This window comes from Danio aesculapii, chromosome 11 (genome assembly GCF_903798145.1).
Source record: "Danio aesculapii chromosome 11, fDanAes4.1, whole genome shotgun sequence".
In the NCBI taxonomy this organism is placed as follows: domain Eukaryota; kingdom Metazoa; phylum Chordata; class Actinopteri; order Cypriniformes; family Danionidae; genus Danio; species Danio aesculapii.
Genome location: NC_079445.1, coordinates 14,218,282 through 14,246,043, shown reverse-complemented (window position 1 = coordinate 14,246,043; position 27,762 = coordinate 14,218,282). Strand labels below are relative to the sequence as shown.

The 27,762-nt window shown below is 34.4% G+C and overlaps 2 protein-coding genes across 2 annotated transcripts; both read left to right on the top strand.

The window, feature by feature from the left end:
- The first annotated feature begins 1,124 nt into the window (after positions 1 to 1,124).
- Positions 1,125 to 20,790, top strand: ptbp1b (polypyrimidine tract binding protein 1b). Its single transcript, XM_056467802.1, has 16 exons — positions 1,125 to 1,224; positions 1,672 to 1,722; positions 2,984 to 3,014; positions 7,915 to 7,975; positions 8,086 to 8,258; positions 9,229 to 9,375; positions 10,224 to 10,379; positions 11,621 to 11,731; positions 11,874 to 12,051; positions 12,131 to 12,211; positions 12,311 to 12,456; positions 13,384 to 13,417; positions 14,244 to 14,336; positions 16,676 to 16,892; positions 16,979 to 17,056; positions 18,838 to 20,790. The coding sequence occupies exons 1-16, from the start codon at positions 1,217 to 1,219 to the stop codon at positions 18,968 to 18,970; spliced, it is 1,698 nt and encodes a 565-aa protein (XP_056323777.1). The 5' UTR covers positions 1,125 to 1,216; the 3' UTR covers positions 18,971 to 20,790.
- A 756-nt stretch (positions 20,791 to 21,546) lies between these two features.
- fam174c (family with sequence similarity 174 member C) lies at positions 21,547 to 26,772 on the top strand. The gene is made up of 3 exons (XM_056468729.1): positions 21,547 to 21,920; positions 25,229 to 25,357; positions 25,515 to 26,772. The coding sequence occupies exons 1-3, from the start codon at positions 21,655 to 21,657 to the stop codon at positions 25,516 to 25,518; spliced, it is 399 nt and encodes a 132-aa protein (XP_056324704.1). The 5' UTR covers positions 21,547 to 21,654; the 3' UTR covers positions 25,519 to 26,772.
- The last annotated feature ends 990 nt before the right edge of the window (positions 26,773 to 27,762 follow it).

Genomic DNA, 27,762 nt, shown 5'->3' with positions numbered 1-27,762 from the left:
CCCGCATCTATTATTCAGGTTTAAGCAGGTGTGTTTCTCTGTGCACAGGGTAAAACTAATTTCCTGAGTGTGACAAACTGGTAATTATTGATGATGATACCTGATTCCAAAGATCTCCTTTCCAATAGTCCTTCTAAACAAGTCACTTAAAGCTTGTTAACCCCTTTGTACGTGTAAAATAAAACTGTCATTTTAGATCACTCAGGCATGCCATATCACCAACATTTCAACTAAAGAAAATGTACAATTTTAATATAAGACATTTCCATTTTCTTGAATACATAATGGTTTCAACAAACCATGTTTTATTTGCTTCTTTCAATGTAGCTATGTGTACAGAGTGAAATATGGACTCTTCAACCAGGTGGTCACCAAAGACAATATGTAACTCCAGAGTTTTAGACATCAAGGAGATCATCGAGACTGATGATAGAAGCACTTAAAACTAACTTATAAACTAACAGCAATCCTACTAAATAAGGGTCTGATCAAGAGACTGTCTACAATGTGTAAGAACAAAAAGGGCTAACGGCTACCTTTTTTATACTTTCCGTACATACATGCTTTTTCACAATCTCCATGTTTCATCATAGGTTAGCTTTGGCCAGTGAAAGTGATTTCATTTACAGTATGTTCACCAACATCATTTTATATTCTGGAAAAACGGTAATTAAATTCCTACTTAGACATAATGAATTTCTTTGCAATGCAACTTTAAATATTAATGCAACTGGTCATGTTGTCTGTCTTCTACTGTTCTTGTGTCTATAATGTAGTCCACGATTTATTTGGACTTTAAAAGCATGGACAAAATGATCAAGTGAATTAATTCTTAATTTAATACAGCTATATTAACCAAAACAATTTATTAAATCTGGTAAAGTTACTATAAAACGGACAAAATAACATGTTAATCCATTTATTCAGCAGAAAAAACAGAAGTTACTTGACCATTCCTTTCTTAAAGGCAGAACAATACCAGGATGCGAGACACGCAGTTTCTCTCTTCTCAACTGTAACCGCCCTTTCCTTTTAACTCGTCTTATCCAATCACAGTCATCCTCGTGTCTGATACTCCCTCAGTTTTTCAGAGTTAGCCAATTATTGAGCTCACCGCTGAGGCTGCACTCAACGCACTCCGCCATTTTGTAGCGTTTTAAGAAAACTCAGCCAAGCAACAAAGTTGAGGATCAGAGCTGTTGTTCCTCTGTGTGCAATGGACGGGTAAGTGATGTTACATTATTATGAATGGAAAACAAGCGTGGCTAACCTGGGAATGAACATTACATGAATAAAACCGTACGTTTATTAATGGCAATGTATTTTTGTATGATTGGACAGCGTGCTCCCATCATCAGTTGCGATTAAATAAATACTTATTTTATAAGTCTATCGGTTTTGTGTCCAAGGCTTGATATTTTCTTGGACGCATTTTCACGTTTGTTTTGTTAGTAGGATTGTGTTTTTCAGCTGCAATTTTAGTGAGCTATTCATCGAAAGGACTTGTTGCATCGTGTATGATTAAAGTTTGAGTAAAAAGAACAGCACTATTTAGCTCTTATAAAAAGGGGAAACACACATGTTACTTTTCCCCCAACCACCCAAAATATATGTAATGTTAGTAAGAATCAAAATGTATTATGTAATTGACATATTTTTTTCCTTGTGCAGCCGCCTAGAGACTGAATTGTATCCTATGGGATCAAGTTATGCAGAATTAGAGTAAGTCCTTCTGAAATTTTACAGACCAGAGTTCTTTCTATTTCGTCCTTCCATATATACACATCTTTTTTCTTTTATTAAAGGAAAATCGTCTTGGTTGCCATAGTTTCCACCGAAACACAGTTCTGCAGTTTCCAGTGAATATAGTTCATGGTATCATGGCTTATTTTAAAGCACTGGAAGTTTATTATTTTATTTAGGGAATTTGTAAATTTTTTAGTTGATTTCTAATTATGTAGATTTTTTTGTGTGCCAAAACAACTACAGGCCTACATAAAACAGCTTACAGAAAATAGTATGCTCAGTTTCAATCAACATCATTTTGGCATCATTATTTATTTGGTAAAGGGAAAAAAAAAACCTAAACATCCTTAAATGTTTTTAGAGTTCCTCATTCTTTCTACCCTATTTGGTGAACAGAACCTAGTTGTGGCTACTACGTAGGTAGCAGTAACAATTGCATTTGTTACTATGGCAGAAACTGTGGTTACTATGCTATGTGGGTCTAAGCGTTGACTGATGAGTTTGTTTGATTAGACCTGGATTAAACCAGACAGACATGCATGACATGCACCATGTAAGATGATACACAAAAACTGAAACCACACCCCAGGTATTTTGCAAAAAAAGAAAAGACTCATGGCACCTTGTTTGAGTTCTAACATCTATTTGCATTAAAGTTTTCCTCTTGGGGAAAATGTATTGGGGCTTTGTTTTTACTCAGTTAATCTCTTTTTCTATTCATTGTTTCAAACATAAAAGCTTTTAAGCTGTTTCATTTTGAGATGAGGACATTTTGAAGCTGTAAGCAAGAGGAGAGATTCTGGGATTGCGTTTACTGTGAGTTCATGTGAAACAGGATGTGGGGGTTAATATTCAACCATAGACTGACCCAAAATACCACTCATATTTCTTGCTCTACGGACGATTTGTGGGAACAAAATAGATTACACGCTGTCTCGTCAAAATCTGCTTATTCTTTTAATGGGAAAAACCTTTAACTGCCATGAACAACTGAAATATTACTCATTAATCCCACTTATTTAGAGTCAGGATAAAAGTTTAACTTTTTGATTAGCATAATGGTTTGATTCTGAAATTGAATTTCATACTTTTGCATGAAATGTTTTTTCTTTTACTTGTTTCATTGGAACTATTTCAGACAAATGCATGGGGTCAGAATGGTTCTTCTTATTCCAGTTAAATAATTTTTGTTTCTGTTTTCCGTCTCTGATTTTTTTTTTTTTGTTTTATTTTACAGCGTTGTTCATGATATTGCAGTTGGTACAAAGGTAAGAATTTTATTTTTAGTTTTTTGATATAGCTTAGATTGATTCAACAAGAGCAGATCAACTCTGTGTTATAAGAGCAGACTGTGTGTATTGAGAACTCGCAAAGCCTTTGTGACTTCCACACCTTGTGCTATCATGATTCATCCTCGCAAAAAAGGTGAATCATTTGAAAGGCAATCAAATATATGTTGGAACAAGTCCTTTAGCATTGTCCTATACCACAATATAAATTTTTTTTTTATTTATTATCTGTATTTTTATGAATAACCTCCAAAAATGTTTAAAATTAATGATGCTTTGTAATTTGTCACAATAAAGGGCTGTTGTGAAATGCATAGTTAAGAAATCCCTAAAATGCTGCCTGGATTAGCTTACACAAGGCCGCAATGTGAACACTCCCGCTCATGCTCTCATTAAAGATTATTTCCTGTGGTATGTGGCTAGTGAGGAGGGACCCACAGGATGTGAAACAAAAGGCTGATTCATGATCATTTAGGTTAGTTTCTTAAATGCTTCAAGTTGAACAGTATCCCATGTTTCATGAAACCTACAGAAACTGCATTTATCTGGGGTTTATCAGATACAGGGAAATTGTAAAATAAATTTTGACGTTGTTTGAAAGTTTCCTAGTTTTGGGTTCAAAATTGTTGTATTAGAGAATGTATTTAACGCTATTTGCGAGAAAAGCTAAAAATCTAATGATAAAAGATTGGCATAAGGTTAGATTTTATTGATTGATTATTGATTCAGTTGTGCTTGCTTTGCATTATTGTGTGCTTGTTGCATTCAACAGTACACTGTATTCATTGAAAGATGTAATATACATAATAATGTGCAATAATCATAATAATGTGCAATAATCATTAAAAAGAACATTAAAATAAAAGTGGTAACAATATAGTCTTTTAATTAACTGGTATCACGGAAAGCTGTTCATTCTCATCCATTAGGCTAAATTAAACTGCAATCACATAATGTGCCATGTGTCTGGGCGAAACTAGATTTACAGTACATCATGGAACATACTTGTCAGTTTTATTTTTCTGTGGCCACTCTGCTATGAAATGCACAATTAGATCAATGGTTTATTTAGATCAAATGTTTTGGTGATCTGCAGACCACTATATTTGTCTTTTGAGAACACTGGTGACAAGCATTTTATTGTATCAGTGCAGTTTCTACCTAAGCTCAATTATTGAACCCATTTCAGAGACATTCCTCAGAGATTGGATTTTTCTCTTGATATGATGAGATGAATGCAGTCTATTCATCAAATGCAAATATGTTTGCCTCATCACTCAACACACACACACACATGTAGCTCTTGTGTTTGTTCAGCAGTGCTGATCAGAGGGAAGATGGCTGGGGGAGGGGCTAATGAGTTACATGGGGGCTCACTTGATGCTATCGGTCTTTTTTCCTTTTTTTTTTTTCTTTACGTGTTTAGTAAAAAATGCAAGTGGAAAGCTGGGGGGTTGCAGGTACTGATTATGGCAATTTACATGAATCCCAGCATGTTTTAGGTAATTATTTTTTGTGACGTTTTATTTGTCATAAAATGCTGTAATGCATATTTAGGGTCTCTCTGAAACAATTACTTTGCAGTTGTTATTTTTATGTAAATTAATATAAACTGTGTCTGGACTTGTGGTCATAACCTGTAGGGTTAGTGTGGTAATGGCTCAAGTTTGAACCGTAATAGTGGGGGAAGGCACACCTGGGCGTTAGAGATAATGGATTCTTGTGTATTCAATTCTGGGTTGGGTTTCAGTTACCTGCAGAGCAGGCACAAGGTCTCCATGGTGAGTGCATTACAATCAGAGCTGCTGTGGTAACGGCCTCATTTTTTTTGTTGTTGTGAATTGTTGCGGTCTTAGCCCCTCCCCCTGAGCTTCACACCCTGTAATCTATTTAGCCAAGTATCCTTTCATGCCACACCCCCAACATGTTTGTTTGTTAAATTGTTAAGATATAAAGCTGTCTGATCTAAAAGCTTTAAAAATGTTCTGGGTTCAACAAGTCAAAAGTCACACTTTACTCCCTCACCCTACTCTTATTCAAAACCTGAGTCTGAGTAGAGGTTTTTTCTTCTTCTGTTGAGCACACAAAAAAGAAATTGTGAAAAGTCCTGGCGGTAACCAGACAGTTGATGGTAACGATTGACTTGCACATTATACTCCATTTTATGCAAGTCAGTGGTTATGTGACTGTTTATTTGCCAGTGATTTGTTTTTCAGAATTTCTTCTTTGTGAAAACAAAGAATTTTAATGTGTGGGTGATCTATCTCTTTGAAGTGTATCAACAGCATATGCAACAGCGAAAATCACAGAAATTTATTTCAAACCTGTTTGTTACAACTTAAATTTCTTTCTTTTTTTGGTCATGCACTTAATTTCTATTACATGTTGTAATTCAGGAATGAAAAACCTCCACGTCCCCTTCACTTTAGAAACCATTAAGCACCATTTAGAAACTGGTGATTAATAATTATATGAATGTAAACTTGTAGATTTTATTCAGATGTCCCCCCTAACTTTTAAAATGTCCGTACGCCCCTTATTAGCTGAAAAATTATTTTATTAGTGGATAATCTTTTTAAACATATTTGACCATGGTTCTGCAATTACATGCTTGTAATTGCCAGTGCAATGCTGCTCTAAAGAGTCTTTCGATAATGCTTCATCAATCATCTGTATTGGAGGCACGAAATATAAACAATACCACTGAACCAAATCAAATGCATATTTTGCTGATTATTGCTGAAAATGATCAGTTACCATCTTTTGGGCTGTACTACTAATTTAAAGGACTGGAAAAATTGCAACAAATCAAGCAGAGCACTTTTTTTACATGAAAAGTACATGAAATATTAAGCTTGTATAATAATAAAAACTACTTTTACCACCTATTAAAGAAAAAAAAAAAAAAAAGAAAAGAACTTTTATTGTCATTGTAGTTGTACAACGAAATTTGTTTGGTAACTCACAGAGACCAGCAGCAATATAAAAAGAGAGAAAACAGACAATAGACATAATACTAAATATAAGATGCAAGATAAAATATACTAAATGTAATAAGTCACATAAAAACCAACAATAGAATTAAATATAATTAAATATAGTTTGTCAATTAAATATAGTTTGTCAAAATGTTGCACCTTTTTATGCTTACTAGGTCCTTCTCTATATGGTTTTGTAGTTTCCACATGCTTTTTCCATGGTTTAATGGGCAGAACAATGTATTCACTAGTACTTTAGTCATTGAGTCCTTGCTGTTTACATCTTATAGTAAGTATGGCTGTGCATATGGGTAACTGTCTGAATCTTGTTCAAACCCTCTATTCAAGAGGTTCTCAGCTCAATTCCTTGATCAACATACCTGCAAAGTTTTACTCATCATTTACTAAACAATAATCTTCACGATTGCTAGAAAGTTACAGGTGAATTTGATCTATATTGGATCTAAAGTCTGCAGGAAAGTGGATCTCAAAGTTGAAAACCTCTTCTCTATACTGTAATGCAACCCTCATAGGTGTGGTCTAATACCAAACGCTGCCAGAATGCAAATTAATCAGAACCATTAGAGAGTGGGAAAACATTTCAAAACTACAAACAGAAAATGTTGTTATCAAGACCTTGGTACGCTTACTATGAATTTCATTTCCGTTCTCTGCATGATAGAGCTACAAAGAAGTTGTATATATTCAGGCAGCAGTTTACTATTAGTGAACATTCTGACAGTTCACATGCTGCTGATAAGACCATTTGCATAAATTATGTAAATATGTTCCACACTCTTCCCGCACGCTATCAAAATGATCACACAAAAATAACAAGGGGAAGAAAATGACAAGAAAGTATCTGATAGTGAAACAGCTCTCCAGATAAATCATGTCACATTTACTTGTCTATTGTGTTTTATTATTGTTTAATAATGAAAAAAACATGTTATTCATAGAATCAGTACTGTAGTTTGGTTTGCACAAGACTGTTCATGGTAACATCCTTGCAAAAACATACGTTTTTTTTTTTTTAGATAGATGTGTCTATGTATTTGTTTGTCACTCTTTAAACGTTTATTGCTAAGCTTACTGTGTCGTACCAAACGCCTGTTGTGTAGCCACCCCCCTCTGCTTTACATGTGGTTCTCATTGAGACGTTTGACTGTGGAATTTTAATATGTAGTGCGCAGGCCAGTGTGGTTGCATGGGCTTTAGGAGTTTTGCTGAATATATTATTTTCAGTTACTTTTAGTCGTGTGCCTTTTATTAGACAGTAAGAATATTGTTTATCTTAGTTGATACAACCTTTGTTACATTGCTTCTGTCAGTTTTCTGTTCTTTGAATACTGACAGGGTTAACAATCGTTAGCTTTTGCTAAATTAAAGAGGACAGAAACAGTTGCAAATTTGTAGTTTTATTATTTTTGTGTGCAGCGTTTTTAGCTGTGTAAGTACCCTGGTATTTCACATGGAGATTCCTTAAGTAAAGTGCAAAAGAGCAAATCCCAAGATTTTGTCTGACCGCTCATTTCTCTTGTTTGGTGACCTGAAAATCTAAAGCTGACCCTTCTCCTGTGGTTTCCTGAGATCTTCCTTCATAGGTTTCTGGTGGGGGGATGTTTTGTGGTTGATCTCTGACCCCACCCACCCTTTAGGCAGTGATGTTTGCAGAGCAAGACTGAATGTAGCATTTGTCCATTTCATGCCTTCAGATGTAAATATGTCCTTACTTGGATCTCTTTTCTTTACTACTACTTGTTGCCATTTATGCTAACGGCTGTTTGTATCTAATAATCAACCATTTTCAAGAGTCCTTTTTTAAAGTTGGTAAACCTCAGTAGTGGCTATGTAAACTTGACATGTTACTGGACACAGTTTGACTTAGATTTTTTTTTCAGAGAGGATCTGACGAGTTGTTCTCCTGTGTTACCAGTGGGCCTTATATCATGAGCTCAGCAGGTATGTGTCTTCTCAAGGGTGGTTGTTGTGTTTTTTTTTTTTTTTTTTTTTTTTTTTCTCTCCTCAAGTGTGGTTGATTTTTCCATCTTAATCATCTGCTTTTCATGCAGCCAACGGCAACGACAGCAAGAAATTCAAAGGTGACATTAGAAGTCCTGCCGTCCCGTCCAGAGTTATACATGTTCGCAAGCTGCCCAATGACATCAACGAAGCAGAGGTCATTGCCCTTGGTCTCCCATTTGGGAAAGTGACCAATCTGCTTATGCTGAAGGGAAAAAACCAGGTATCTATTCTGCTTTGGATTGTTTTAGCATTAGTGCAGAGTCGTAGAAAAAGGTTGACACTACGAAGCTGTCTACTAGCAGCTTGTTAAGGGTGACGTCATGCAAAGCGGCTTCCGGGTGCAATATCAAACTGTATGTGGAGACTGTAATAATAAACACTGTATTACTTTCGGAAGTCATGATCGCACTATATATCCATGCGAAATATCCGATGGCCCGAAAGTAATACGTTTATATATATATATTTATACCAATATATATATTGGTGTCTGTGATGCAGCAAGTCCAGAGACTGTTGTGTACACCATGATTTCATATAAAATTCACTTTAATGTAAGATATGACTGAAAAGTGGTCATAAACTAATATTTTCTCAATTCAGATTAGTAGCTGAATAGTAGTTTTGAACCCGAAAACGGTATACGTCGAATACGTCACGACTTAACAAGGTGACGAGCCCTTGTCTGTGAACACGTATGTATGTATGCATGTATGATAATCCTCAACCATAAATAAGCTCTAAGCGGTCGTGCTTGTATTTGTAAACAAAGAGAGTTACGCAGTTGATGGTTTCATTTTTATTTAAAACTTAAGCATTCATAGCTCCTTTTGTCCTAGAGACAGACCAAATAACTATAGAAAAAAGTTGCTACAATCCTAAGGCAGAATTGCAAACTGCAGCTGAAAGTTTATCATTAGCATTTTAAATTATATATATTTTTCTATAATTGACAATAAAAAAGTACCTAGATATGTTATTTGACTAACAAGGGACTGACTAAATGATCACAAAAGGAAATGTTTATTGAGAACCAAACAATAAAAAAAAAAAAACTAAAGTAGAAACAGCAAACCTTGGTAGTGTTGTCAAATCCATCTTGTTTAGCTATAAATGTTTGCATTTATTAGACTGTGCAACAAATTGTTTGGACTCAAGGCAACAACTGCATAATCTTCATTTTTGTGCAGGCTTTTTTGGAAATGAATTCTGAAGAAGCAGCTCAGACGATGGTTACTTACTACTCCTCTGTAACGCCTGTCATCAGAAATCATCCCATCTTCATGCAATACTCCAACCACAAAGAGCTGAAAACAGACAATTCACCAAACCAAGTGGTATGTGCTTTACATTCTCTGTCAGCATCCATTCCCCACATGCACCACGTACGCAAACTTTGTGAAGCTTCCTCCCAAATTTCTGACTGAGTCACTTGTAAATATTTTTACATGAAGACATTTGGATTTGTTGTATGATTTATCTGATTACATGATCTGTTTGGCTCTCTCCTACACATCCTGTTTTCTGTGGCTGCATTTTCCACATTGCCTGTTTTTCTTTTCTAAAAACAGTTTATGTGCAGTTAAAGGCCTGTAGCATTAAATTCCACAGCTGCAGCCCATCATTGCTCATTCTGAGGATTGCTTAATTTGCCTTGCTTCGTTCTGTTTTAGTAAGCACAAACATAGCAAACACTGTTTATACCTAAGTTTTGTTTAAAGGGATAGTTCAACAAAAATTGAAAATGTACCCACCCTGAAGTGGTTCCAAACCTTTGAGTTTCTTTTTACTGTTAAACACTAAAGAAGATAATTTGAAGTTGAAAACCTGTAAGCATTGATATCCATAGCAGGAAAAAACAAATACTATGGAAGTTAATGGATACTGGTTTTCAACATTTTTCAAAGTCTCTTCTTTCGTGCTTAACAGAAGAAGGAAACTCGTAAAGGTCTGAAACAAGTAAAAGTTGTCTAAATGATGACAGAATTTTATATTTTGTTAACCATCCCTTTAACATAAGCCATCTGCAAGTACTTTTCATTTACATTTTCAGACATAAAAATGTGCAAATAGATTTGGATTTCCTTTTTTTTATGTAATATATGATTTAATAATACTTAAATTGAATATATATATATATATATATATATTTATTTATATTGTGTGTGTTTGTTTGTTTCTACAGAGGGCACAGGCAGCATTGCAGGCGGTGAATGCTGTCCAGACAGGTAGCTTGACTCTAGGTGGTGTTGACCCATCTGGTATGACTGGCCCCAGCCCTGTTCTGAGGGTCATCGTTGAAAATCTTTTCTACCCCGTGACCTTGGATGTCTTGCACCAGGTATATGCTGTTCCTTTCTTACCTAAATCGATAGTTCACTCAAAAATAATTGTAATGTCATCAATTACTCACCTTTGTCATTCAAACTTGTATGACAAACTAACACTCTTTTAAAGGGGTCATGATTTGAGCAGTCTACTTTTTACTTCTTGTCATTGTTCTAAATGAATATCCTGTACATTTCATAGCTGAAAATATCCTTATTACCGAAATAAAAGTTTATTTATTTATTTGTTTTTTTAACATCAGGCCCAGAAAAGGGCGTATAATGTCATGGGAATGTTAAACGTAGACATCCCAACCTGCAAAAAACGTATTTTACCATGGCAATTTGCGCTAGAGGTACTTTACTGCACTATTCATGTAATTTAAGGCTTACTCTATCATTAGAACTAATATGCTCCCTTGAGCATTCTCTCTCTTGGCTCCATGATTTCCAGGATATTACAGTTGAAGTTAGAATTAATAAACCCCCTGAATTATTAGCCCCACTGTTTCTTTTTTTCCCCAATTTCTATTGATGACAGTAAATAATATTTTACTAGATAATTTTCAAGATACTTCTATATAGCTTAAAGTGACATTTAAAGGCTTAACTAGGGTAAATAGGTTAACTAAACATGTTAGGGTAATTAGGCAAGTTATTGTATAACGATGGTTTGTTCTGTAGTCTATCGAAAAAATATATAGCTTAAAGGGGCTAATAATTTTGACCTTAAAATAGTAAAAAAAAAAAACAACTGCTTTTATTCTAGCTGAAATAAAACAAATTAGACTTTCTCCAGAAGAAAAGATATTATCAGACATACTGTGAATTTCCTTGCTTTGTTAAACATCATTTATGTATATTTAAAAAAGAAAAAAAATTCAAAGGGGGTTTAATAATTCTGATTTCATATAATGTATAAATAATGTGCGGGCCTCAGGGAGCCACTATGAATATTCAAGAGGCTTATGGAGCTTCTAGGAGAGATGGGATAATCAGTACCTGATTTCGTACTTCTGTAAAAAACTTCACCCACTAATTTGCACTGGGTATTTTATTTGCACCTTAAGTCAAGGATAGAAACATTTCGGCGGTTATAAAAATGTCTTATTTGTGTTTTTGAAATCTAATATTTAGGACTGACATAACAGTAAGTAAATAATGACATGTCAATTTTAACATCTGGGTGAACTATCCCTTCAGCTGTTGGCAAGTATGATTATTAGATGTTAAAACATGTTCGGTTCCTCAACAGATTTTCTCCAAGTTTGGCACAGTGCTGAAAGTGATCACGTTTACCAAAAACAATCAATTTCAAGCTCTCCTTCAGTTCACCGATGGTCTGACGGCACAACATGCCAAGCTGGTAAATGACTCCATCTATCGGCCACCATCTGTCATGACAGCTATCAAAATTTTAGTTTAATTTAAAGGAAGCTGACATTGAGATAGAATGTGAATTTCTAGATTTCGGCTTGATGTTTGTGGAACCATCTTTCTTTCCTCAGGCTCTAGATGGCCAGAACATCTACAATGGCTGCTGCACCCTGCGAATCAGCTTTTCCAAACTTACCAGCTTAAATGTCAAATACAATAATGACAAGAGCCGTGACTACACTCGCCCTGACCTGCCCACAGGGGACAGCCAGCCTACACTTGAACATCACGCTGTGGCTGCAGCCTTCGGTACACCAGTGTTACTTTTTACCCGGCACATTCTATATCTTCCTCTTTTAGAAAGTCTAAAAGACCTTGTGTTTTTCAGCTGCTCCTGGGATCATCTCTGCTGCACCATACGCAAGCGCACATGCCTTTCCTCCAGCTTTTGCCATTCAGCAGGCTGCTGGTAAGACGACACAGCTTGAGCCTAATGTGTTTTCCATTTTAAATTTATCTGGAGTCCACTGTTTTGAAATGATAATATGAAAGACAATGTCTCGATCAGGTTTGACAATACCTGGGGTTCCCGGAGCTCTCGCCTCACTGGCCATTCCTGGGGCAGCAGCGGCTGCAGCTGCTGCAAGTAGACTGGGCTTTCCAACCCTCCCTGGCACACACTGCGTTATGCTGGTCAGCAACCTGAACCCTGAGGTTAGCAGTTCTGTCTCTGATTTATGTCATCAAGCAAGCTCAGAATTATTTCTTATACATTTAACTCAATAAGTAGTATGCAAAGATGCTAAAGATAGTTGCTTAGAGTTTTGTTAACAGAAACTCTGCCTCAAGTGTCCCCGTCCCTTCTACAGTGCATTGTGTCATTTCCTCCTCTAACATCCTTAAGTTTTATTCAAAAAGATGCCATTGAGTTGAGCTTCTTCACCCTTGTTGCTTCTATATAAATATGTTGCTGCTTTACTTTACATTCCACTCATCTCCTCTAAATATTATACCACAGTAAAAGTGTGTAAATGTTCTTTCTGTTGGCCTGTTTTGATAAAATTTTTGTACAGTTGTGTAAAACGCCATCAGAAAGCGCATTTACACATGCACTTAGTACATTGTTTACTACAGTAACTAATGGCTAAAGATTAGCTTGTTTTGCTGGTAAAGTTTCTTTGTTAACTTTAGCACTATAATTTTGTATTTCTTTATGTATACTGACCTTGTTTTTTTTTTTACCTCCTTTCTCTTATTTCTCTCCCTCCCCGTTCCCCTCATCCCATGGCTCTTTTTTTATTTTTGAAACCTTGTTCTCTTTTGCCATCTGGCTGCACGCACCATATGTCTACTCATTTGTTGTCACTGTACAAACAATTACACCATTATTACACAATCACACACATCAACATCAATTAAAATACACACACACATCTGTCTTCCACACCCCCCATCCCACCCTACCCCAATTTTACCCCTCTCTCTGCTCCCAATCCATTAACCATCTTCATGATCCAACCATCGTTTTTCGCCATTTCCCGTGGAACTGCCTCGCTGCCTTGGATATGTTGAACCTCCACTCTGCCTCCGATCTTTACCTTCTCTTCCTCCTCCGCTGCCCCCCTCTGCTGTCCTTTAAAGAGAGTTACGCCCCACTGCCTCTTTATTCTCTTCGGTATGTCATCCTTTAGCATCTTTTTTTGTCACTTGTTTGTTCTGTTCTTTTTAATTTGATTTTATTTCCTCACAAGGCATCTGTTAGGTCCAATTCTCTGAGTGCCTCGCTTGCTTTCTGCAGTATTTGGTGTGGTGAGATGAGACTTATTCTGAAAAGCTGCAGCTCTCCCTGAACGATGACACTTTCTTTTTTGAACTCAAATGGGAGGCTGCAGCTTTTTATGACAGAACAAAATAAAATGTAAAATGTTGCATGGTTTTGAAAACCGTTTGTTCTCTTTTATCTTTCTTTATTGCATGTCTTTGGTGAAAAGCTGTTTATAATACTTGGTTAAAACTCAAGACTCCTGCTGTTTTTTTTATTTTTATTTATTTTTAATTTTTTTTTAGGTTAAAAACATTTTCATCCTCCTCAAAACTTACCTTTCAAGTCTTCAAACTAAGACTCTTGACTGAATTGAATCTGTTCTTAAAACAACATATACACCCTTTGCAGTCTTCCAAAGATCTGCAGATGCGCTTTTACTCTCCTTTTAAAAATCTTTTTCTTAAGATTTTTTCATTTTTAAAACGAGTTCCTTTTTTCACTTGATTAATGTCTAGCTATAGCAATTTTATCAGCTGACTGTGAATGGCCTTTGTTTTTATTTTTGAAAAAAGCATGTGATGGTGTGTGTTTTTTTTTTTTTTTTTTTTTTTTTTTTTTTTAAATAGTGGAGAATCTTGATAGTGAACTAAAGATTTGTTGCTCAGGCTGTTTTTGAGGTGGATCTGATTATAGCAAAGTGGATATTTGCATCTGACATGGTCCTTTCTCTTTTCAGGAGTATATGGGGATGTATTAAGAGTGAAAATCATGTTTAACAAAAAGGAGAATGCTCTCATACAGATGTCTGATGGGACACAGGCTCAGCTTGGTAAACACTTTAACACTTTTTAAAAATATTTGTTAAAAATATTAACACTTTTTAAATATCATTATTGGCTCACAGAAGAGGCATTTACATATAAACTACTAATTAAAAATTCATGGTTAGTAAGTTTGCACTCAAAGGCTGTGCTTTTTTGATTAAACATTTAGTAATAAAAACAGCAACCTTCTTGCTGTGAGGTGACAGTGCTTAACCATTGAGCCACCATGCCTCCCCAACCATATTATTGTGCAAAATTATTACTGTATAAACTTAAATGCTATGGTTTTTCCATCTTAATCTGTGTTAATGTAATAAATTTTTTGTGGTGGTTAAGTAGAAATTTTGAGTTATTATGATTATTATTGTTGTTACTGCGATATAGCTTTATTAAATGTAAAGGGTGTGTGTTTGTGTTGTCATGTTGATGCATTTTCACTGTCATGCATTATAGTATTGACATCACTTAAAATACAGTAATTGATAGACCTCTCACAATAATCAATATATCACCTTAGCGCACAGCACATGAGCTCAATCATTTTTGGTGATGCAATATATATCACCCATACATAACCAATTCTAGCAACATTTTAGCTAATTGCAACATCACTATCTCTATTGGAGGTGTCGGTGTCGGTTAAAAAAACACTATAGTATTTACTTTTAATTACCATAGTATATTTTCATGTGGGTGCCAGACAACTGAAAATAGATCTGTTAGTAGATATCACAGCCTCTTGTTTGTTAACCTTTATTTAGGTTATGCGTTTTCATATTCTGATTCCAATTACTAATTATTAAATTGTTAAAAGGACTATAATTAAAGTAAATATTCTTAAGAATAAAGTATCATGTGTTCTTTGGAAGAGTGTACTTGCATTGTGATATTATATTGTCATTTTGGCATTATATAATGCGTGGCATAAAATGGTCTTAAAATGACCATGATATCACAATGATCTATTCACCTTATTCTCCATGTACGAGTGGGCGCAGCCATTCTTTTCTTATTATATTATTCTACTTTGTATGTATAGTCATGCAAACACTTGTTTGTAGAGTGAGTAGTTTGATTGTTTTCTGCCGTTTATTATTCCTAGTCATTTCTCCCATAAGCAACTGAATCGGAAGTTCTAAATCAATGGCAAAAAACGAGTGCACTTCTGCATTGAAGAATAAGGTCAATATTTTGGTGCAGACTTAGTAAATGACTAACCTTTTGTGTCTTCCATGGACTTCCTGTTATAAAAACTGCTGTGTATTTACATTTTTAAACCAAATCTCAAAACGGTCATATGGACAGTATATTACTCTGATAAATTAAAAAGAAAATTATAAAATGATTAATGAATACCTAATTACCTTTACGAGTAATTTTAGTAAATGGCTTTTCCACCCATTTTTTCTAAAAACATTGAAACCTGATACACTTTGGCATTGAAAACCATGTCTTCGAGAATGACACTAGATATTAGAGCTGCACAATATATCGTTTTACCATCGATTTCGCAATAGTCATATCGCAAGTATACGCATTTGAATGGAAGCATTCTGGCTTAAAAAATGGACTGTTTGTAACTTCGACAACTTTAATTACGATTCATTTTATTGAATTGTTTATAACACGAAAAACCTGCGGTATTATTTGACACAATTATTTGATTATTCAATTACTCTACCTGAATACAGTTTGACTCCTCAGAAAACAATAAAATCATGCTTTTTTTTTAGCTTGTATCTTTTTCTTTCTTGAATTTATCTATGAGCGACGCAGTGGCGCGGTAGGTAGTGTTGTCGCTGGCTCGAGCCTCGCCTGGGTCAGTTGGCGTTTCTGTGTGGAGTTTGCATGTTCTCCCTGCGTTCGTGTGGGTTTCCTCCGGGTGCTCCGGTTTCCCCCACAGTCCAAAGACATGTGGTACAGGTGAATTGGGTAGGCTAAATTGTCCGTAGTGTATGAGTGTGTGGATGTTTCCCAGAGATGGTTTGTGGCTGGAAGGGCATCTGCTGCGTAAAAACAAATCCTGGATAAGTTGGCGGTTCATTCCGCTGTAGCGACCCCATTAATAGAGGGACTAAGCCGACAAGAATGAATGAATAAATTTATCTCATATAAATTAAATAATTTATATTATTTCCAAATAGTTATTCAATGCTTCTAGTGAAATACTGGATGCTAATTTTAAATCAGGCTATTCCACTGAAACTTTAATTAGCTGAAGGGCCCCATTCAAGATGATGTGACTGAAGCCGCTGGAATGCCCATGACGTGCACCTGTTTTTGCATCTGATACATGCATACTTTTGATGTATATTTCTAATTGGCGTTTACGTGCGTATTTCAGCAATGAGTCATCTAAATGGACAGAAGTTATACGGCAGGCCCCTGCGCATCACACTGTCCAAACATACGACTGTCCAGATGCCGCGGGAGGGACATGAGGACCAGGGTCTCACCAAAGACTACAGTAATTCTCCTCTCCATCGCTTCAAAAAACCAGGCTCCAAAAACTACTCCAACATCTTTCCTCCTTCATCTACTCTGCACCTGTCTAATATCCCGTACGTTTATACAAATAAGGTGTCTTTAAAAATAATAATCTTTTTAAATCCTATGTCTCATCTGTATTTTTTTTTTTCTATTTTAGACCCTCTGTTGCTGAAGATGACCTTAAGCTGCTCTTTGGTAGCAGTGGTGCTCTGGTCAAGAACTTTAAGTTCTTTCAGTAAGTCTGTGCAGTTAAAACGCTAATACTATTGTCTATCTGAATGTGTTAATTTTATTTTTTATTTATTTATACTGGTATTGAAATTGCAACTTTTTGCCTCAATACAATTTGCTTATAACATTCAGACCTTGTAATAGTTTACATATTTTATTTATTTTTGGTAACTTTACAAAAAGGTTCCATTATTTAGTGTATTTACGTACATGTACAAACAATGAAAGCTACAATTGTACAGCATTTATTACACGGTATCTGCAGGGTCTTAATGTCTTAAATCTTTTTTAACTTAATTTTCCTTTGTTCACATGTAGCTACCAAATCTGGCCATTACAATCTATACATTCACCAACAATCCATCTAAATAAAATTTGTAACTTTTTATTTAAAATAGCATTTAATTACTTTACTTAGAGTAACATTTGCCTAAAAATGATCTATTTACTGCTGAGGATACTGACCTGGCCTATATTTTTTATTATTAAATTGTTGTTGTTATTATTATTGTAGACTGAAGTAATTGACTGATATGTTTTGTTTTATTCTTGGTAAGTGTTAAAGGGTTTGTGAATGGATATATTTGAAAATTTATAAAAAAAATATTCAAACAAAATTTATTATTTTTGTATTATTAAATGTATTAAATTGTAATCATTTTTGATAGGGTAATTGAAAATCTATTCTAACTGGGATATTTGAAAATAAATCATTAGCATTTAGCACTCTATAAGTGTACAATTTTCTTCATGGTGCAATGTCTTAAATTTAAATTTGTGAAACCTGCAGAAACCCTGTGTTAGCTTTGATTAATGGAAATGGTCATTTATTGTTTGTTCATGCATTAGCTACGTGATCCTTATTGTAAAGTGTGACCTAGTATTTCTGAATGATCACGTTATTACATTTATTTTACTATTCAATTCCTCTTTATTTCTATAGTGCTTTTACAATGTTGATTGTGTCAAAGCAGCTTAACATAGAAGTTCTAGTAAATTGAAACTGTCTTGAAACAATCTTCAGAGTTGAAGTTCAGTTCAGTTCAGTTTAGTTTAAATTTCACTACTGAAAGTCCAAAGACTGAAAAGCAAATCCATCGAAGCGCAGCTCCACAAGTCCCAAACCAAGCCAGTGACGAGGAACAAAATTATTCATGGATGCAATCCTGTGTCACCTTTCTGTGAAATTGTGAATTCAAAATATGTCTATCTTGCCAGCATGATGTTGGTCTTTTCTTTTCCACTTAGTCTTTCCTTGAATAACTTAATCTTATTTAATATGTGCGGACTTGGCAGCATACTCCATGTATATTTGAATAAGAATATTGCATGTCGCTAAATTGTATGCAAGCATTGAGTTTTTGCATCATTTTGCATCAACACACCTACAAATAAAGATGTGCCGGTTTTGTTTGCTTTGAAGTTAACTCTGCTTGTGCTGAATTTTGTACATTTTATTAGACCTTTAAGGCAGTTGTCAACCTGAAATACAGATATGGCTTGGCTATATAGCAGGGAATAGGTTCTCTGTCACCCTTTTCTTCTCTGATTTGTTTGCATCCATGGCTTTCTTAATCATCCAAGAGATTTTTCTAGACTTCTTGGCCTGTTTCTGCCTTATGATTTGTAAAAAAATCTTAAATAACTGTTCTAATGTGTCAATGTTTTCATTTTCTATGTTACAATTTAATCCTTGGTTAAAGGCTATATTTGACTGCCACTGAAATCATTATGTTAATCATAAACAGAAGTATGCTTTACTAACATAAATTCATCAAATTTCAGGAAAGATCGCAAGATGGCTCTGATTCAAATGAGTTCAGTGGAGGAAGCAATTGAGTCTCTCATCCAGTTCCACAACCACGATCTTGGAGAAAACCACCATCTTAGGGTTTCCTTTTCCAAGTCCACCATTTAAGAGAAATGTGGTTTAGAAGGGGCTGGAGTGGCCAGTCATTTTAAACCTTAATGAGTCTTAATCACAAAGCTCACTTCCGTCATTCCATTGTTTTATTTAAGAGGCATTTTAGTTGATTTTTACATATTGTTTTACATTTTAAATCACTTGTATTATTGCTTTGGCCTGAGAAGTTTTCACTCCATCTATTAATTTAAGCCTGTTTAAGGCTTGTAAAAATAATTTCTGTAGGAGCGGAGAAGAACCACTAAAGGCCTTGGATTATATTTGTACCGTGTGTGCCTTATTGTTTCAGATCTTCAGAACCTCAGTCTAACATCTGCAACCGATATGTGCAAATCTGTAGTTTACTGTGTATTTTGTGCCCTCAGGGCTGAACATTCATGCTCATATGAGACATGGGTAATTTCATCAGACTGATGGTACAGGCCTTAAACTCTCCGCCTCTGTGCTTTGTATTTCCAAGTACGGTTGTACTCAGCATATCCTCAAGCTTAGCATTTATACTGTATCTTGACACTTAGAAAGTTTACAGGCATTTTTCCTGCTTCATAATTATGCAATCATTTGTGTAAAATCCAATAGTGTTGTGTAGATTTGTATTGTTTTTATACTGTGGGCCATTGCATGTTGGCTGTGGTCAATGGACCAGAACTATTTTCTGTTTGTCATGTACTTTGTGTGATGTGTAGCATTGGGCTTTGTGTTATTGTGATATAGTGGATTATTTAAGCTATACTACTTTAATGCCCTATGTATTCATGTACGTGTGTGTACACTACAGCTTGATACCAAAGCCTTTCCTCCATGTACCTTCGTAAGGGACATTCCAACATTTTTTAGACTCATGACATGTACAAACTTGTCCTCAACCAATGAACTGATGTTGGCTTCTCTTTAGAGAACTGCGTCTGTGATGGAAACTACTCAAGTGAATTTGGAGAAGCACCACATATGACTGATAATCAGCATACTTATTAAATTGTTTTTAGTATATGAGTCTTAACAGTTTGGGAACAATGATCTATAAATTGGGGATGAGCATTTATTCTCCACAATGGCCTTCAGTGAGATCTGTAATATGGGTCTGAGCCTTTATTTTTCTGATATTTGTATTTGAAATCTCACAAGTGCCTTTTGAAAAATCATGTATTGGTTGATTTTGCTGATGATAAGTTTGCATTAACTTTTGAAAAGATGTTTTATGATGGACTAAATTTGGCAAACCTCAAACATACATAAAATCAAATTGAACTTGTTTATGTTATATTCCAGACAATATTACTTGTTCTTAACTATTTTAGCTGTGGGTTAGGTTCTATGAATGTAGTTTGTTTTCTTTTGTTATGTGTTTTACTTTGGGACCAATACAAAAAAAGAGGTAGCGCTTCAGAGAAATCGAACTGCTTGTTGGATGTAGATAGCAAGTTGGTTCATGTTGTGGATACGTTGATTCTTTATAGTGCTAGATAAAACCTGATTATGCATTCTTGCACATTGAAAACCCCCAATTTCTGACATCTGCCTTCGATTATAAAGTGCTTTTTCATATAGTTGACATGAGGTGTAAATACTATTTTTGTATCACAATGTTAAAAGTTATGGAGTTTTATATCCACGAAAGTGTATATTTTGATACCGTTATGGACCATCATCATACAAAAAAAGAGAAAGAAATAATTTCAATATAAAACGGTTTAAATCAGGATTTACATTTTTTTTAAATTTTGTTTTGTTTTCTGTCCATACCTATCTTGTTCTTGTGACATTCCTTGCTGTATTTTCCTTTGCTCTCAATAAACATTTGTTTACTCATCTCAGTGCTTGCTTGATGGCTATGTATGTGTCAATATATTACAGATATCACATTAACGCATTTTATTGAAACTGTAGAACAGATTTATTTTTTTCACTGTGAAGTTATAAACGATTTTTGCATGGAATTTCAGAACTGGCTGCATTCCAAACAGATACAAATATACTCTTTAACTGGTCTCAATCAAAGTTTGTAGGCTATGTTTTTGAAAGACTTTTTGGCAAATAACCCAATGATTCTAGTTTACACTTCATTTATAGATGCAAATGGATTGAGGAATGATCTGAAAAGGTTCATAAAGTTTCTTCACTTCATGAGGAACAGAAATACCCGAAAGCTTCCACTTGCCTTGAACTCGTTTGACTCCCTCACGCCCCCCCTTTAGATTTAGATTTTTATTTTGTTTATGTTCCTAGTCTTGTACTTTTATATCAACAGTCACACTATATGTATTGGACTGTTGAATATGACGTAATGGTTTGTACTTGAATTTATGGTTATTAAAAGAAACTTTAACGCATGTGCGCCAGCGCTTGTATGTTCAGTAATTTTAGTTCATACTTTTAGTATAAAATCGTTTGAAAAGTTTCATTGAGTATGATTTAAATACTCAAAAAAAAAATCTCGACACCAAATATAAATTAAAAAACATGAAATTATTAATAATATAGTCTAAAATGTGTTCATGATATCAGAAGGGAACGTCATATCGTTGTTGATTCCCCCTAGGACACAATTTACCGTAACACTATGCACGCTGTCGTCTGTCTTTAATAATCAGGAAGAGGAACTGGACTGGTAGCTAAATCGAACTTCGTATGTGTTTGTAGTTCGTCGCTTTCCTTTAAATATACTAACATAAGCTATTATGATACATTTAAGGTTTATACCTCTGCTGTTGACTTTGTGGGCTGTTTCTTTTGCCCATGACAATGAACATAAATCTGGCAGTACCACTAAACCACCCGCTTCCACTATTAGCAACAGTACCGAAAAGTCTAAAAACAGCGTTACAACAACCAGCAACAAAATGGGTTTGGATCGTCTTGATGGTGCGATGATTAATAGGGCTCTGTATGTTTTGATCGGGATAACGGCAATTGGAGTCCTGTATTTCTTAGTGAGAGCGGTCCGGTAAGTGATTTGGAAATCATGGTTCATGTCAAATGACGTGTTGTTTAAACTCTCCATATGTTTAGTATATCATATATATGTTCAGTACTAGACTAATAGAAAAAAAGTTTCTTTTTTTGATGCGAAGCTATTGCTGTCTTATGCTTTTTTTTGTCCTCGGGGAATAAATTATCTTAATAGTTTAGTTTTAAAAACATTTGGATGTAAAGTTTGTAGCATTACTAACAGATAAAGGCGATTTCCTGACAAATGAATGGATGTTGGCAATTAAATGTGTTTAGACAGATGAATAGCTCGTTGTTAACACTGAGGTAAAGTTGTTTTTATATTCGTTCATTTTTGAACAATGACAACTTGTGAAATTGTTTACCACGCTACTTTGCATAGTGTATGTTTGTGTATATATAATATTCGGCCTGAAATAACTATTGAATCGGCTGCTGATATGATTTTTCAGTGTTAAGACTGTGCAAACATTTTACAGAAATTATATCAAAGAAAAAGTCCAGAATGTGCGAATATAAAGCGAACTTTACACCATCGTACTGTTTTGTTTGGGACGTTCTTAAACTGGCTCAAAGTACCTAAACATCAACTAGAGCAGTGTTTCCCAACCCTGTTCCTGAAGGCACACCAACAGTACACATTTTCAATGTCTCCCTAATCAAACACACCTGAATCACCTAATTAGAACATAAGAAGAGACTCCAAAACCTAAAGTTAATTAGTCAGGTATGGGAGACATCCAAAATATGTACTGTTGGTGTGCCTCCAGGAAAAGGGTTTGGAAACACTGAACTAGAGAACCCCAAATTTCTGACAAATTGTACTTGTAATTAACCCGAACTACTATAAAAAGAATGAGTCCCAATTCCATAGATAAAGTGAAAAACATCACATTAAGGTTTTTCTGTCATTTAAGACTATTATAAGGAAAACGCTTAAAGTGGCTTAATGTACATTAACAACAAGTGGGGAAAATCAAATTTCTATCAAAATTTACTTGTGATTATCACTAACTTTGATTTTATGATCAGCCTTTTTAACATTTGGTTTCCCTCGGTTTTTGTAAAGTTGTTAAGCCTTTCCTTATGATAAACTAGGGGAGAAAACGCTTAACGTGATACTGTTCCGTTTATCTATAGAATTATGGCCTGTTCTTTTGACAATAGTTAGTGTTAATCACAAGTAAAGTTTGACAGAAATTTGGGTTTCTCCTGTGAGTGTTAAGGTACGTTGTTTCCTTATAATGGGCTTAAAACGCATAACATGAAAATTTTCACTCACTAAAAATAGAGCTCATTCTTTTGACATCAGAAAGTGTTTGTCATGAGTAAAATTTGATAGAAATTTGGTTTTCCCCACTTGTTGTTAAGGTACATTAAGCCACATCAAGCTTTTTCCTTATAGTAGATTTCAAAGGGGGAGAAAACCCTTAATGTGATGTTTTTCACTTTTCTATGGAATTGGGACTCGGTTTTTTTGCAGTAGTTGGGGTTCATTACAAGTACAATTTGACAGAAATTAGGTATATTAAGCCACATTAAGCTTTTTTCACGTTAAGCATTTTAGAATGTCCCTTGCACACTTTATGACCAGCCGTACAACTTTGAACGCTAATATTATTTACTTTATAGATGGGTGTGTAACTTTGTTTGCTAAATTAAATACAGCTTAATGTTAAGGGACATTCTAAAGCATTAAGCGTTTTCTCCCCCATTGATGTCTGTTATAAGGAAAAAGCTTAATGTACCTTAATGTAGGCATGGGACAATAACCGTTTTCAAGGTATACCGCGGTTTGGAAAAGTCAGGATTTTTAAAACCATCAAAATTTTCTGCAATACCGTTCCTAAGGTATGTGTACGATTTTTTTATTTTTTTTTTAAACATTTTTTAAGACAACATTATCTTCAGCAGAAAAGATATCTAAAGATGCTGTTTTTGAAACAAATGAATTCAGCACAAGTCAATAATTCATTTAGCCTGACATGTTTACTCTTTCAAAATGTTTAATTTTTCTCGAAATAAAATATATTGTTTTCAAAAGGGGGACAAATTTTGTATTTAGCCCAGACATTTAAAAAGAATATATTTTAGAGCAGTATAATCAATACCGTGAAACCGTATCTTATACCATGTCTTATATATCATGCCTATCTTAACAATAAGCAGGGTAAACCAAATTTCTATCAAATTTTACTTGTAACAAATAATTTCTGATGTCAAAAGAATGAGCTCTAATTTTAGTGAGTGAAAATGATACGTTATGCGTTTCTCACCGATGAGTTCATTATAAAAGGAAAACATGGCTTAATGTACTTCAACAAGTGGGGCACACCAAAAATCTATCACATTTTACTTGTAATTAACACTAACTACACTGAAAAAAGTGGTGCATGCAAAACTGTTGCAAACAATTTATTTGTGTTGAATTTAAACAAACAAATTAAATTTGATAATGTTCAACTTAATTTGTTTGTTTAAATTCAGCCCAAATAAATTGTTTACAACCACTCAACGTAAAAAAAATTTGTATATCCAAGGAATCATCTTTGAATAATTTTTTTCAGTGTACTATCAAAAAACGGGCCCTAATTCTAAAGACAAAGTTAACAATACCACGTTAAGCATTTTCTCTCCCATTGAAGTCCAAAATAAGGAAAGTTAACTTAACTACTGGGGGAAACCAAAATTTAAAAAGACTTATCATAAAATCAAATTTTGTTTATGATAGATTAACCCTTGCTGTCAAAAGAATGTGATTGTGCATCTCATTGACATCCCCACAGCAGCAAATGGAAACACAACATTGTTTACTTTAGCTGTTGAAACAGGGCTCTTTCTTTTGCCAGTAGTTAGTGCTAATTGCAAGTAAAATTTGATAGAAATTTGATTTTCCCAGCTTGTTGTTAAGGTACATCAAGCCACGTTTAGCTTTTTCCTTGTAATAGACTTCAATGGGGAAGAAAACGCTTAATGTGATGTTTTTACTTTACTCTTTTTACAGTAGTTAGGGTTAATTACAAGTAAAGTTTGACAGACATTTGTCTTTCCCTGGTTGATGTTTAGGTACGTTAAGCCACGTTAAGCTTTTTTTCATGTTAAGTGTTTGATAATGTCACTAATGTTATCTACAACAATCATACGGACTGCTTTTATGCTGCATTTCTCGATTAAATATTTTTTTTCTGACTGTTTTTTTGTTTTTGGTTTGTGTAAAGTCATATAGTTTTGAAATGGAATCTAAATCATTTTTGTTCATTTGAAGCTTTTCATTTTAAAATGTTTAATGTTCTCTTATTCCAGTATGAAGAAAACAGGTGTTCAGAGAAAGAAGTACGGGCTTCTTTCAAACTATGATGACACAATGGAGATGGCCCATCTTGAAAGCGATGAGGATGACACTACTGTCTATGAAGCCAAATCTTTGAGAAGGTTTTACATTCTAGATTGTTTTAGCATATCTTTCAAATATAGCACAATCTGCTCAACTTTAGACTTTGGGCTATGATGCTGGAAATCTATACTTCAGGCAATGTGTTGTCTAACCTTTTTTTAAAAACAACTTTTCTGTCTTGTTTTTTTTTAACAGATGAATCTCTTGATGTGTTTGACACTGCAGGGAAATGTGATCCCAAACGTGAGAATCCCATTATCTCCACCAAAATGGTTGCTGAATTATTGCTGATTTCAATGACCATGAGAGGACCTAGTCCGGATTCTTGGATGCCTTTTTTCCCAAGATTTAAATGGAACGTGGGTTTAAACTAGACCAATACATTTTGAACTGACATGACCAACACAATCTTCTTGGAAGTTTTTCAGAAGGTCATAAATTGTTCTGGTGTGGGGGTAAAGACAAAAAGGTTAGCAGAGGATCAAAACTGTGTTTTGTGCCAAAGTTACTTATGCATCATTTATTTAAGGGGTTTGAACTCTTGACTGAGTTGTGTAATAATCAATATTGTTAAAAATGCCCCTCATTTCTCATTCAAAATCACTGAAAACCCCAAAAGTTGTTTGCTAATTTATGATTATTATTGTTTAGAGTGTGTTAATTTGTTATTGTTTTAGGTGAACCTTCATATTATGATAGAAATTTTGTTTTTTAGAAACATATTTTCTTTACTGTCTTTATTTGTTCTTTCTTAATTTCTTTCTTTCCCTGTACCAGAACTACATTGGGTATTAATTTTATAATGATTTCTGGACTAAGTGTGATCAATGAATACATTTTGTGTGTATGAATTTGCCAAATACCAGCCTATGTAAGAGAAGCACTTTGAGTTTTAGGGTTTAGACACTAAAGCACCAAAACAGCCAGTCATAATGTTTATGACTTAGCGACACTCCTGACCATTTCACAGTTAGTTTGATACTGAAGATTTGATAATTGTGAGGGCTTTTTGTCTTTCGAGATTAAGCATTCCCACATTTTTTTCATTCCAAACATATTTTTCATTTCAAACACTTAGTATACATTCAAAAGTATTGTTCCAACTGGATTCATATATGAAAGCTGCATGCATTTTCTTTGTGTGTTGTTAAGGCGACAAATGAATGTTCTGTAAAACAAGTAATCTCTGATTACATGAATCAAACTACAGCAGTTTCAATTTTGCAACTTGATAATTTAAGGGTGATTGAGGGCATTAGTGATGGTTTTCCTTAAACACATTTACTGGCCTATTAATGGTGTCAAATTGAAATGCATGACGTATCACTGTATCAATATTTAATGTACATAATTCCAGTGATTCCTGAAGTGTGCCTTTCATTCATCCTTTTTGTAGTCATTTGACTGGATGTGATTTTGGCTTTTTGTAATAAAATTCTTTTCGCTATTTTCATTCCTTTTAGGTTTTTCTTTGCAATGCCATTTATCTAAAGAGTTTAAAATGGAAAGTTTGGAAACACCCACAAATCAGAATTAATGGTCAATTAAAAACTGAGTGTAATTAGTGTGTTTTGCTCTATAATTGAGAGCTATACTTAATAGTGTTTTTCTTTTTACTCACTTTTTTACTTTTTGTCTCATTTTTAGGCAGTGATTTCCAGACAGGGCTTTAGTTTATTAAAAAAAAATTTGCACCCATATTCTAGATTTGATCATTTTTCATACAAAGTTTATTAATTGGCCCATAATTATATTCATACCGTGTTCAATTGGTTCTGTATGCAAAAGAGCTTAATGTGCACATAGATCATAGCTAGTCGTTTAGCTAATCTTTTTTTTAATGCTAGTGTGTGTATACATATGTATATATGGCCATATATAATTTTTATATAAATTATAGCTAATATATTTAAACATGCGTACATATTTGTAATTCTAACGGTTGAAAAAAAACATGCAAATGGCTGTTTTTGCAATATTTTGAAATCTATGGCATGTATGTAGGCTTACATTTAGATTTATATATCAGAAAATAATTTGCAGTTTAGTGAATAACTACAAGTTGACATTTATTGTCTAGCTTAGGTTCTATTAGGCAAGTTTATATATCTTTTTTTTTTTTCACTTTCATTTAAATTGAAAAAACCTACATAAATACAGTACCGCCTAAATCCGTGCAAGACTGAAATGGACTTGGAGGTGCTCTATCACTGTGAATTTAGCTTACTACAAAAAGGAACTCAGAACCCCATCTCCCACCCCATCCATCTAACATTAATCAAAATGTTTGTGGAAGGTTCACAAAAAATAAAATAAAAGGCATGTTACACATGGATAACATTTACAATCATAATATGTAATTGACTGGGACAAAAATGAAAGATTGAAGCAAGGTGTACATGGACAATGAGAATAAAAGATACATTATAAAATAATTATAAGA